The sequence below is a fragment of the Nicotiana tabacum genome, chromosome 1 (genome assembly GCF_000715075.1).
Source record: "Nicotiana tabacum cultivar K326 chromosome 1, ASM71507v2, whole genome shotgun sequence".
Taxonomy (NCBI): Eukaryota; Viridiplantae; Streptophyta; class Magnoliopsida; order Solanales; family Solanaceae; genus Nicotiana; species Nicotiana tabacum.
In genome coordinates, this window is record NC_134080.1 from 2,617,959 (window position 1) to 2,631,773 (window position 13,815).

Below are 13,815 nucleotides of genomic sequence, written 5' to 3' on the forward strand. Positions count from 1 at the left end.
TGGCAAGAGCGTGGTTTCAGATTGATTATTGCGTCGGTCGAGGTAAGTGGCTTGCCTAACCTTGTGTGGGGGACCTTTCCCCTTAGGATTTGGTATATTTGGTAATTGAAATGCCTTGTACGTGAGGTGACGAGTGAGTACTTGAGCTATTTGTTGGAAATCCGGTTTTCATTAAGTAATTACTATTATGTTTCCTTTCCTGTTTTTATTACTCACACTATTAAACATGTTGTTAGCTTAGGAAAGCATGTCTAAGTGATTTAATTGCTTTATTTGCTCAAACTGTATTACCTGAATTATGTGAAGCATGATAGGCTAGAATTACTTGTTGCCTTAATATAAAATTTGCCATTTCTGAATATTTTCCTGTTGTCGTTGTGTATTTACATTGGACTACAGATGTGGGATTCCGGTAGATCTCCCTTGTCTGTTTATTTGGGACTACGGATGTGGGATTTCGGTATATCCCCCTGCACAGTTATATGGAACTACGGGAATGCACCCGGTAGATTCTCCCAGTACTGGGTATTTACATTTGGGACTACGGAACGGGATTCCGGTAGATTCCCGCACACTATGAGTTGGACTACGGGACGGGATCCCGCGAGATCCATTGGATATGTATATATAGGACTACAAGACGGTATCCTGGGAGATCCCCAGTTGTTATTTTGGTGCTAAGTCGCATTTCATTCCGTGATTTGCCTTGTCTCTGTAATAGTTGTTGTTGCCCCTTTTTTATATCTTGTATTACTTTCACTGTTGTATTTATTTATACTATTTTGTTCTACACTGTCAAACTTTATACTTTATTTAACCTCAGTAGGGCCCTGACCTTCCTCGTCACTACCCGACCGTGGTTAGGCTTGGCAAAAACATGTACTTCCAAGTCTTCACACAGAACTACTACTAAGAAACCATCATACATACATAATAGATTGATTAAACATAATAAAGACCAATAATTATCGCAATAAAACGAGAACAACAAGTTGCATCCCCTTATTGAACATATAAATATTTTGTAAAGATGGCACAAGCAAGCGCATCTGGTGTAGTGGTATCATAGTACCCTCCCACGGTACTGACCAGGGTTCGATTCCCTGGATGCGCACTCCTCTCTTTTTTCCGCCACATTTTGCTGTTTCCCCAATTCGTATTCCTTTTTTAAGAGCCCCATGTTCCCCCGCATGGCGACATGGGGGCGAAAAAAGGGAAGAGAGGGATAGGTTTCTCACTTTTGGCATAGAGGGCCCCGGTGGGAGGCTGGCATGACAGGTCAGTGGTAGAGCGCGCCCCTGATAATTGCATCGTTGTACCTAGGACGTGAGGGCTCTCAACTACGTGGATAGATCAATGTGTTCATCGGCGCCTAATCCTAAGATGTGGATCATCCAAGGCACATTAGATAGCGTATGGCGTATTCCTGTTCGAACAAGGTTTGAAACCAAACTTCTCCTTAGGAGGATAGATAGGGCGATTCGGGTGAGTATTGTATCGACGATATTGTCGTTTTGCCACTATCATCCCCTGTAACCTTTCCTCAGTTTGCTGGCACAATATAGTTTTACTTTCTTTGATATTCCTCGTTAATCTTTACTAGCTGTATGTGACTTGCGACGCACCCTCTTTATTTTCTCGCCTCTTTTTCTTTCTCCTCGTTTTCCTTCATCTTAAATTTTTCGCGAGCCGAAGCCTACAGGGTTGTACACATTTACAAGGGTAAAGTATTCTCAAATCATTTGATGTAGTCTATAATGCCCGTACATTTAGTTGAACAATTTAGCATTGCTTCAGCAATGTTTCTCAACACCATACTAGAAAAAAGATCTCAATACAAAAATACTACAAGATATACCCTTGATTTTATAAAAGGAAAGACAAGATAAAATAAAGATTCAAATATATATCACAAGCCAACAAAATTGGAATAAAATCAAGCTGATCATCTCTGCATCGGTCTCATGCGTACTTTGAAAGCTACATTTTCCTGCATATTCTTTAGGGGTCTAGACCATAAGATTGGTAATAGAGCTTTGTCGAACTTCAGGAAACTGCAACCTTTGTTACAACTGTTTATGATTGCAGAATTTTCTTGTAATCCTGGAATGTCCCGTCGAAAGGCGTAACCCTGCCCTCAGAAACGGCCCAGAGTTGATCAACACTGCCAGATATTAAATGTTCATCGTGACTGACCTGTAAATAACATGTAGCAGCAGAGCATTAGAGACCAGCAAAAACAAAATACCGTTATGTTTCCAATTAGCCAAAGAAGCTGATAGAAGTTTCATAGTACCATCAGTACGCCTCCTTGGAACAAGACAAGACCTTGTATCAGAGCCTCCACTGCGTCAAGATCCTACATAGAGCTAGATCAGAATTTTGCATACATCGCTAATCTACCAAAATCAAGCAAGAGATATGTTCCCACTCGAACAGAGTGTCAATAGCAGATAATGCAATCACATATGCAAATACTTTGGATAAACATCATACTGACTACTAGTGCATCCTTTGCCTTAGCTGGTGAGGTGAAACGAAATGCAAGTAAGAAACTAAAACAAGTAAAATATAACTTACCAAGTGATTTGATGGCTCATCAAGAAGCAATATGTGAGGCTTCTTGAAGGTTATCTTTGCAAATGCAACTCTGCTTTTTTGGCCACCTGAGATTCCATAGATCAATTCATAATGTAGAGAATAAGCTATTATCATACTCTTGACTCGAAATGACAACACATAACAGAAGGCGGAACTGATATCATTGTGATCTGACCAGAAAAAATAAATAGAATGCTAATGTACCAGACAAAGTGTACATGGGCTGAAGAGCAAGATTTCCAGTGATACCAAATGAACCTAGATGACCACGTAATTTTTGTTCAGGCACTCCCTGCAGGAAGCCAGAGCAAGGTTATGCATTAAAAGAGAGAATTTGCAGATCCACTTTCTGCAATATCAGATTTAAGAGGGTGATAAAGCCTGTAAATATCTTATTCAGGAGTTCGGACACAAATAAATTAAGAAAAATCAACTTCTAAATCCACCTTCTTATCCAGAATTTCTTGCATTCCTATTTGGCTATTGTTTTTTTTTAATAGGATTTTTTGAGGAGGGAGAAGGAAAAACACTAGTTGAACCTCATCAGCAAGAACAGCAGCCGCCTGTCAAAAATCACAAGCTCTCTTTTCCTTCCATTAACTATTTCATTTTTTATCTTAGAAGTGGAACAGAACTCGATATCCAACTCCATTCAGAACAAAACTTCCAATAATGGACAAGCTTTACCAATCAATGGAAATCAGAGGCAGTGGATAAAGTAGAATGGAAGATTTATTACGCAAAAATGAACATCAATAATGATCCACCATTATGGTGGATCATTATTGATGTTCTTTTTTTCGAATTTACAAGAAAATTCATCATCAATTAGGAGAACTTACTGGAAAGCAACGCATCATGTATAAGAGGGGATTTGAGGACAGATCCAACCCATCAACATGATGCTGACTAAATACAGCAATGCGGACCTAAACAAAAAGAAAAGTGCAGTTAGAATGCATTAACACCGAGTAATTGAAATAGAAAAATGAGACAATTGCCTGCACGACAATCATTATAAGCTCAAAAGATAACCACTAGCATTTGTTTATACAGAAATATTAGTCTATAGACTTTTACTAAATGAAAGGTGACAGGAATTGTAATGAGAGAATGCTAGAACGGCTGAAACGCAAATTGACCAAACAATATGGTATACTGACAAAAGTTGGTGAAAGTTATGATATCAAAGAAAGAACTAGTAGATGTTGGAAGTGATAAACAAAAATAAACCCTCACAAAATCTCCAAGTCTTTGGAAAATAGCTACCTTAGCAGAGCGGAAAACAGTTCCTGAAGTTGGTTGAAGCTCCCCAGAAATAAGCTTAAGTATTGTTGACTTTCCAATACCATTAGGACCAACCACTGGAAAATATATATGGTGAGACAAGGCACATGATATATAGAACAATATAAATGATTAAAAGAAACAATTATAAAGATATACATGCCTAACCCATACTACCTAATTCACAAATAGAGATATCCAATTGTACTTCCAAAAGAAAAACTCAATGTCAAATACAGAGAGGCATATTACTGATCAGAGGAAATGTAAGAGGTTTGCAACAATTAAGCAAAATAAAAATTAAAACACTTGATTGTTAGGCAATAAAGGTCTTACTTGCTACTCGGCTATCCAAATCTATACCAAAATTCAAATTTTTGAACAATATTGGGCCCCCAGGATATCCAAAGGATGCATCACTGCATATGTTACAAGAAGGTAAGAAATTAATTAACTGAGATTTGCTACCGGACAAAGAGATTCAAAAGAATGTATTAGGCACGGAATAAGAGATGCTTAACCTGAAGCTTATAATAGGAGCACCAGGTCTATCATCAGGAGAAGGGAACTCAAACTTGTAGCTGCATACGCAAAACAACATGAGTTCATATAATTAAAAACTGTAACAAGACCGAGATCAGAGTTTTATAGACTCAGGTGATAACATGTTAAACCATCAGAGAAAGTTAAAATAACAGAAATATATAGGAGCAATGTGTTAAAGGAATGAATGCGTACTCAGGATCGTTGATGACTTCATCCACACGACCAATTCGTTCCAGTGCCTGTTAAATTCAAGGAAAACCACTCAAATACTGATCATGGCATGCTAGGGCATCATAACTAGACCTAATCAAATTATTAAACAATCAGATTGGGCAACTGATCAAATCATTTGAGCAAACAACCATAACCACTGAACGCTGACAAGATATGTAGGAGCAGCCTACGATAAAATGAAAAAATACCTTAATTCTAGATTGAACAAGGGATGCACGCTTTGCATTGTACCGGAACTTATCAATAAAGGTCTGCAAAACATTAAAGCCAAAAAATGTATCAACATAATAAACAGCTTAATAAGAAATATGCAAATAAGGTCGCAATTAATCTGTTTGCAATAGTCTACCAATAAAAACTAATAATTGAGAAAGACCTGCATGTGGGCCCTTGTACGTTCATTCGCCTCGAATGCCTTCTGTTGATTCTTAACTTGTTCATCTCGTGTCCTTTCGAATGTATCATAGTCTCCTTTATAGGTACTCAATTTCTGATTTTGTAGATGGATAATGTCTGTGACTACCTGAAGAAAGAAGCAACGATAGGATTATGAGATATCAGAACAAACATCAACCTCTAGACATACTGAACCCAACTATTGTTTTAACTTTTAAGTCAAAGAGAAGAAAACACGTACAGTATTCAAGAACTCTCTAGCATGAGAGACAACTATAAATGTCTTCGGCCACTTCACCAGGTAAGTTTCCAGCCATAAGACAGCATGCAGATCAAGATGATTCTGCAAGAAAAGGAAAACATAAGTTCTATGCCATTCTGCATGCAAAAGAAGCATAAATTCATTGTATGTCTAGATGTATATCTACATCTTCAAGAAAAAATAACACACCGTAGGTTCATCAAGCAACAATAGATCAGGTTCAATGAACAATGCCCGAGCAAGAGCTATTCTCATTCTCCATCCTCCAGAAAATGTTTTAGTCGCTCTCTTTTGCATTTCTGTAGTGAAGCTCAAACCCTGGAAGTAATAGCCACCAATGAGAACTAGTCTAGTCATTACAACTGGCTTGAGCACAAATGACCAATAGGCAAAACATTCTTGAAGCCTTGAAGCGCGTCAAAACTACAACAGAATCAAACCCCAGCTTCTTAAATGATACAGTTCTAACTTTCGATTGCCAAAGATAGATCGACTTCTAGCATCTTCCCATTTTCTCAACTTTCAGTTTTAGATGTTAGTACACAGACCCATAGCTTAAGACGTATAAAGAGTCTAATGCCAAAGTTATGGAAGCCTGAATATCTACAAATAGAAGAAGACACTACATCTATTCTGGAAAAAGTAGCATAAAACGAGAGGACAACATGACATTATCAGAGAAAAAATAATCTTAACAGTTAACAGACAACTTAAACTCTGAGGAGAGGCCAAAAACAGCAAGATATTTCGGCAAACGTAAAGTTAGGACAGAAGCTAGGACAACTTAAACTCTAAGGAGAAGCCAAAACAGCAAGATTAGCTTGAGACTAGCTTGCATACTTTTGTGCCCTATCCAAAACATATTCCTTAGACAAAGTAAGTGGAAGCATAATTGTAGTAACAAGGAAAGAAAAGCAACAGGTATCTCAGGTACACTAATTAGTAGGTCTCAATCTTGCTCATACATTATAAGTTAACATCATTACATGTGCAGTTTATCCCTGATCTACAGCAAAGGTGTGCAATATTAAAAATCAAATGCAAACTCTGCTTTAATTAACACAGTGCATAAAGTGAACAAACTTTCTCAACAGTTATTAGGAGACAGACGCGAGCAAAAGCTTGGGAATCGAATTATTGTGCAAATTCAAACTAACCGAAAGTATAGTTGCTGCACGTGACTCAGCTGAGTAAGCATCAATGAAATCAAGTCTTTTGTATATCTCTTCAAGCCTTTTCGCCATGGCATTTTTGTTGATCTCCCCATTCAACTTATCACTCTTTCCAGCTTCGCCTTCTAGGTCCATTTCTCTCTAGAAAACCATGAAAATACTAAGGAATGGGAATATACTTCATCTCATGAGAACAAAATACATGGGAATATAAGAAAATAAACAGTATAGTATGACATAAAAGCTTAGTCATTTAACTGTTTCTAACCTGTAATTCAAGCAGACGACCCTCTTCTTCCAGAAGTTGAGTTCTCTCCATATCAGTGTTAAGAATACATTGCAAAACTGAGGTATCATCACCAACCACTTCTTGCTCAACATGCAATATCTGGCAATTCTTGGGAATACCATCAATAGCGTGCATAGCCATGTGTCTTAGGAGAGTTGTTTTCCCCGTACCGTTTCTTCCAATAAGGCCTGCACCCAGATCAGAGATTCAGGTAAGGCTGTGGATGCATAAACTTAACTGCCAATCATAGTCAAAAAGAGGAAGTGAACTACGTCACTGGCAATAGGCTATGCTTTTTTCATAAAGTAATAAATATTATTAATGAAGAGCAAAAAAATAGGCTATGCTGTTCTTCTTTGGTCTGAAATGAGTCATCTGCTTACTGTTCTAAATTGCTTCCAATCCCATTTGTATCTAGTTAAAAGTTGGCTTTGTAGAATATACAGTATGAACAAATATATTCATCTCCCCCCAAGTTTCGCCCCTTGAGATTTATGCTATATTATCGCAGTTTTCTTCCCCATGACAAAAATGTGGATACTGGATTCTAGCTACGGTAGAATAGCATGTGCATAATGACTTACTTGCTTAAGAGACTGAAATGTGTATCAAGATAAGTAGATACTTGCACTCTCTGAACAAAATGGCATAGTTTCCTTTTACACAATAATCTTGACTTCTTTCCTTGATGACAACATTTTCTCCCTCCAACATTATTAAATAAATATAAACTAAGTCTATCATGTATTATATCCAAAGAGATGTGTATTTTCAACTAAGTTTCCAACATTTCACATTTCAAACTATCATTTTCAACATTCTTTTACATAACTGCTATCAAATTACATAGTAATCAAATTATTTCTATATACTAACATGTTCAAAAATGTCATCATTTAACTCTGCAATCAGAATGGGTCATTCTTGTCCGCAAGGAGGGAGTAATACCATGTAGATGAGATACAGACTACTTGATATCAAAAGGTCTAGGAAAACGCAAAATCAAACTACAGAGGAATGAGTTTTCATCTATTTTTTTCAAAAATATTCAAGCATACCATAGTGTCTTCCAAAAGAAAGTGTAACAGAACCATCGACAATAAGGTCGCGACCAGCAACAGATATATTGAAATTTTCCATACGGATATCCTTGACAGTTGGTCCATCACCCTGACCATCATGATTCACACACACTAACGGCATACCAGCTTTCACTTCTTCCACTTCTTTCAAATGTGCTTGGTATTCTGCCTGCAGAATCAAGCCATACATATTACCAAAACGAAGGAGTAAGCCAGCCACTTTTTATTTTCCTTTTTTTGTCTTCTTTTCATCCACATGACAGGGAGGAGAGGGTTATACATTTTTAAGCAGTAGTAGGAGAGGGATTACATTTATTCTGTCTCAAACCCTCAAGAGGACAATCGTTATCCAACAAAAGGAGTATTGCGAAATGTCATACACATACACACCCTTTAGAATAATAAATGGAAACTCAGTGAAGGGTCAAGCTATGTTGCGCGAACTCTCCAAAAGTATTGTCGCACCCGTGTCGGGTCCTCCAAAAATGCACTACTTTCGGAGGATCCGAGAAGCACCCGGCAACATTTTTGGAGAGTCCGAGCAACATAGATGTCAAGTCAAATCAGCATGGTTCACAGACAATAAAAGTTGGCTTCCCCAACATAACAACCAATATTTGTGTCAAACAGGTTCATTCTGGTTATTGACAAAATTATCGCACCTCTCTCAGGCGTTCATCTTTCCTCTTCTTCCTTTCGATCTTAATCTTGTCACGTTCTGTGAGCAAAGGACCATCAACTGGTTCTGGCTTTTTATTCTTTGGAGCTTCCTCTTCATCCATTCCATCAAACATTCGCAGCGGCATTTTTAAGCTTCTCACGGTTGGTTGAGGTTTAACCAATCCATGCTTCTCTAACTTCTCTGACAATTTGCTACAAACCTGTCATGATTGGAAAAATCGCTCTTTATGCTACTGAAGATAGATTTCAGACAATTCAATCTATTACCATAACGGGATGCAACAAAAGAAAGACCGACATAGAGGAGTCTAACAACCACAATCATAGTGCCGGTATGATCAAAAACACTGGTAGTAACAAATTACTTATAAATTTGTTCACCGTAATAAAACTTTTTTGGTTCATAAATTGCTCTGTAATGGTTATTCACCATTTGAACTCCTTATGTCCCCTTAAAAAGGCCGTTTTTTCTCTGGTTTAAGAAGTTCTCAATTCAAATGAGCTAATAGGCAATCATCTCGCCTGACAACACCTCAATCCCAAACAAAGTTGGACTTGATTATATGTTTTTGTAATGGTTACTATTTTTTTCCCAGATCAAAATCATTCAAATGCTACTCCACTTATAGATAATTTGTCTTTTAAAGCAGTCATAAGCTCTCTAGAAACCAGAGGTTCTCTGAATCACGCAATTCTTGCTTCATAAACCAAAGCTAACTACCAATATAAACACTAAATTTCTAATTTTTATTCCTCAAAGCTCGTTGTACATAATTAGCAGCTCTCTAAAACTACAGCTTCTCTAAAGCATTACACCTCTTGCTTCATACATGTTGTCAATATAAACAATAAAGTTTTAAATTTTAATTCAATTAAAATGATAATAAAAACTTAGTGAATAACTTTTATTCATCAAAACTAGTAACAGAATAAGTAAATATTTCTGAATCAATTCAAAATTTCGAGAGAAAATATTAAAATAAGCAGAAGCAATAACGAAATTGAGAACGATTAATACCGCACGACATTCGGGGAAGTCAGTAACGCAACCAGAATCGACGAGTAATTCGCCGAGGGCTTCAAAAGCACCTTCACCGTCAAGTCCAAAATCGAAATCTTCATCGGCGAGGACATTGATTATATAGTCAATAATCGGCTGATCTACATCTTCAGCTCGTCGCCCTAAGACTTCGTGCACAACGTTGCTCGTCGCCACTTCCGTCATCTGAACCGGGATGAACGGAAAAATCTGTGCTAGACCGGTTTTATGGGTACAATGTGAGGCGGCTCCGGTTCGTGAATGGTGTTATTGTTGTCTATCTATGAAAATTGTAGCTCGTGTGCTTATCGGTCAATAGAGACGGCGATTTATGAAACCTGAAAGAAGGGTCCGTTATTTTCTTTTTTTATTCCCTTTTATGAATTACATCCCAAAAGGAAAAGGAAATTACACAAATATCTAAATATAAAAAATTTATATGAATTTTACTACAAGGAATTATAAATCACACAAATATCTCAAATTTGGGTTTTTTTTATAAAATATTTGCCACCACTATATAATCATTTTATTTGTTTATCGTTTTACAGCGCTACTATCTCATGAGTTTAAAGAATATTAATTAGATGGGAAAAAAATACATAGACATATGGAATGATACAAATAAATCAAGTATATAATACCGCGTCACCCTCCATGTCACGGTGGGCTCGTAGGGCGATGTGTGGCTCTGATACTATTGATACAATCCAAAGAGAATCACACCCCAAAAGCTAGAGAGAAATTCAAAAATAGCCAAATTTACAAGTAGTGATTGAACAATAGACACAGTTTCAAAAGTAATCGAAATTTAGCAATTTTTTATATAAAATAAATCTAAACGAAAACACTTTTCAAAATCCGGAAAATATTCCAGCATAATAAACGCTAGCTATTTTCATCCAGTCCGAAAACTGACTAGCCCGTGCTATTTTACTAAAAGCTAGCTATTGAGATGGAAGAGCTCAAGGCTATATAAACTTCACATCAACACATTGGAGTATCGATGTGGGACTCAAGTCTCATACCTTGCAATGGACCATAACAAACAAGGTATGGGACTTGAGTCCCACATCAATAATGCAATGTGCTCTTGTGTGATTTATATAGCCTCGGCTCTTTCAATTTTTGGGGTATGATTCTCCCTGAATTGTATCAGTATGAAGTACACTCTTTTCTTTTTTAAAGTTAATTAATATTTATACCGTGAGGGTCGTATGTGAAAACTTGGTCAGCTTCTGTCGTTACAATAATGAGTTTTTTTTACTCTTCGAACCAATCTCAGCCTTCCAAACTCGAAATAATGGATCTGCCCCTCAAACCTTCTTCACTTAAATATCGGAACAATCTTTTTCCATATTAATTTTTTTTCCTTTTCTTTCGTGCTATTTATATATTATGTCCCTTTATTATTTTGAATTTAAGAAAACGGAAAAGGTCCAAAAATATCCTTAAACTATGGTATATAGCTCACTTATGTCCTCCGTTAGTAAACTGGGCCAAAAAAATCCTCCCCGTTACCACAATGGGCCACTAATACCCTTCAACCTAACAGCTCCTTCCATCAGCATTTTGTATCCTACATGGCATCCACATAATCCATGACATGGCATCCACATAAGCTGTTCAACATAAAGCTCTGAATCCAAATAAGCGAATTCCAAACAAAAACGGGAAGGCAGAAGGTCCAAGCCCCATTTCCAAAGAAAAACCTAAGTTCTTCCATTCTTCCATGGCGATTTGAGAGGTGAGGGGATGATACGATAGATCAAGGTTTAACAACTCAAATTGAAGATCAAATTTCCACATTTCTGCTCCAATTTTTGCTCAAATTTCCATATTTCCGCTCAAATTTCCACATTTCTGCTCAATGTCTGATTTATCTGTGAATGTGCATGAAATTCAATATGCAAGAAGGTATCATTGCGGATTGATTGTGCTATATTTGACGGCTTGGTCAGATGCCAATGCTGGAAGAAGGTTCTACAAATGTCCAAGATCCAAGGTTAGTTTTGAATTTATTTTATTTTTGGTCGATTTATGAGATTCATCTTCTTTTGTCGAGTTAGGTCGTTCTTGATTTTTATTGTTTATGTACAAAATTAGAACTGTTGTAAATCCTAATAATGGTGTAGGTTAGTTCTTGCGGGTATTTTGAATGGATTGACAAAGAGCTCCCTCGTCGAGCGGTGATGGTGATCAAAGATTTAAAAACTAAACTTGATGCTGCTAAGGTTGAGAGGAACAATTTGAGGAATAAAGTTTACCTCATGGAACAAGCTACGATAGTTCAAAGGGACTCTAAGAACTTGTTTGATGAAATGGAAGATGTTATGACGATTGAAAGGCACACTTTGAAGATGAAACTTGACGAAATGGAGCAATTTCAACTTGTGGAAGCTGGAAAAGCTAGTAAGTTAGAGGTCAAAGTGAAAAAGATGAGAAATATTATTTTGGTTTCATGGGCTTTATTATTTGCTTTGGTTGTCGTAGGGAAGATGAAGTGAATGTATGTTATTTTAGTGTTTTGTTATAGTATTTTGGTTTAGTTATAGGGGTGATGAAATTAAAACTATGCATGTTTAGTAGGTTGTAGTATGATGAAGTTAATCTATGTATGTTTAATCTATGTGTGATGAAGTTATTCTAGTTCTATTTTTCTTGTTGTTAAAAGGACTGTGAGTACCACTTCTATTTTTCTTTGCCAGATCATGAGCTCCTTATAAGTTAAAAGGACTGTGAGCATATATTCTCCAAATTATCTTAATTCTCAAACGGAAGTTCACAGGCATGTAGGCATCACTTAGAACAACTGAAATGGAGTCACTACTAATATCTCTCAAAGCACTAACATTTATGAAGGTTCAATCATGAGCACAAGAGTTGGTAGAAATTGAACAAGCCTGATATTAACATCGCCAAAGCTTGTGGATTCCAGTATTAAGTCAAATGCATGGGAAGGAATTCAAAATGAGATGAGATCATCTTTTGGTGGTAGTTGTTTCTTTGTGTCATGTCCTGACTCAGATGTGTCATGTAAAGAGAAGGTGCAATTGTTGTTGTTTACTGCTGAATGCTTGTAATACTATCCAGATTTACAAAAAAACACTGTCCAAATTGTCCAGATTTGCAAAAAAAATTGTTGTAAACTGTACAAGTTCATTTATAGACAACACATCATGCTCCAAGCAATAGCTGCAGATATTCGAACCATTTATACTTGACAATTTGCATTGTAGTAGAACAAACCACAGAATTTCAGCATACAAGCATACAATTGTAGTTAATTGATGCTTACTCTACTCAACATATACACATCAACCATATGCAGTAGACTGGCCAAATATCAATAGCACTGCCCAGCAAATTATCAGCACTGCTACTGCCCAACAAACTACCAACACTGCTACCAACAAAACAAACACTGTCAAAATAGCTGCAACAAAATAGCACTGTTGTGCAACTAAACTCGTACAACACTGTCCAGCAAAATATCAAAACAAACAGCATTGATGTAATATTAATTTATTGCTGCTAAACCAAACAACACTGCATCAAAATTTTAGTTTACTGATGCTACAAAACAACACTGTCCAGCCATCAAAACATATTTACAAAACAACTACTAAACCAAACAACACTGCTATAATATTACAGTACCAACCAAAACATCAAAACAAAAGGGTTCTGTGAGTTTCCAGATTTGCAACTACATACAATAACCAAGATTCCTAGATTTGTGAGTTCCCATTGAGTTTCCTACACTTCAACTTCCCGACTTTCTTTTGTCTTGCCACTTTCAATTGATTTCCAGTCACGGCTTCTTTGCCTTTCCAAGTGAGCTTAGTAGGTGAGTAAGGAAGATCAGTGGGATAACTGACACCAGTATGATCTCCTCTGAAAGAGATGACTCTTGTCCCTGCTGAGGCCAATTGTTGCTACCTCATCAGTAGTCGTGTTTGATCTTCAGAAATAATCTTAGGCATTAAATCAGGGTCACTTTCATGCTCACTACCATCACCAAAGGATTGTGCTTGCTGTATTGGTACTCTTGGTGTAGGCATGAACACAAATTCACTTTCACGTTCACCTTCCTGTGTTGGTTGAGTTGGTTGAGGGGCTGAACAACTAACATCCTCAATATTTCCTTCACCACCAACCTATTCAAAAGAAAAACTTTCTATGAAGTTAAGAATAACTGCAATTATATAAGAAGAAAGATAAGT

The 13,815-nt window shown here is 36.9% G+C and overlaps 1 protein-coding gene and 1 non-coding gene across 2 annotated transcripts; one reads left to right on the plus strand and one right to left on the minus strand.

The window, feature by feature from the left end:
- Positions 1-1,043: 1,043 nt before the first annotated feature.
- On the plus strand, positions 1,044-1,114 carry TRNAG-CCC (transfer RNA glycine (anticodon CCC)). Its single transcript has one exon. It is a non-coding gene; the product is annotated as a tRNA-Gly (tRNA).
- Positions 1,115-1,713: 599 nt separating this feature from the next.
- Positions 1,714-9,983, minus strand: LOC107808702 (ABC transporter F family member 3). Its single transcript, XM_016633240.2, has 18 exons — positions 9,569-9,983; positions 8,532-8,750; positions 7,846-8,038; positions 6,767-6,975; positions 6,484-6,639; positions 5,516-5,644; positions 5,306-5,407; positions 5,045-5,191; positions 4,857-4,919; positions 4,627-4,673; positions 4,410-4,469; positions 4,225-4,307; positions 3,871-3,965; positions 3,444-3,530; positions 2,806-2,893; positions 2,581-2,666; positions 2,297-2,359; positions 1,714-2,196 (listed from the first exon to the last, which is right to left on the minus strand). The coding sequence occupies exons 1-18, from the start codon at positions 9,773-9,775 to the stop codon at positions 2,077-2,079; spliced, it is 2,154 nt and encodes a 717-aa protein (XP_016488726.1). The 5' UTR covers positions 9,776-9,983; the 3' UTR covers positions 1,714-2,076.
- Positions 9,984-13,815: the final 3,832 nt, after the last annotated feature.

Bases quoted from the DNA above. Each gene is read 5' to 3' on its own strand.
- LOC107808702 (XM_016633240.2), bottom strand. From the start codon at position 9,775: ATGACGGAAGTGGCGACGAGCAACGTTGTGCACGAAGTCTTAGGGCGA. The intron at 8,039-8,531 runs GTGCGATAATTT...TTGATTCTGCAG, and splicing joins AAGATGAACGCCTGAGAGAG to GCAGAATACCAAGCACATTT. The intron at 5,192-5,305 runs GTACGTGTTTTC...TTCTTTCTTCAG, and splicing joins CTAGAGAGTTCTTGAATACT to GTAGTCACAGACATTATCCA.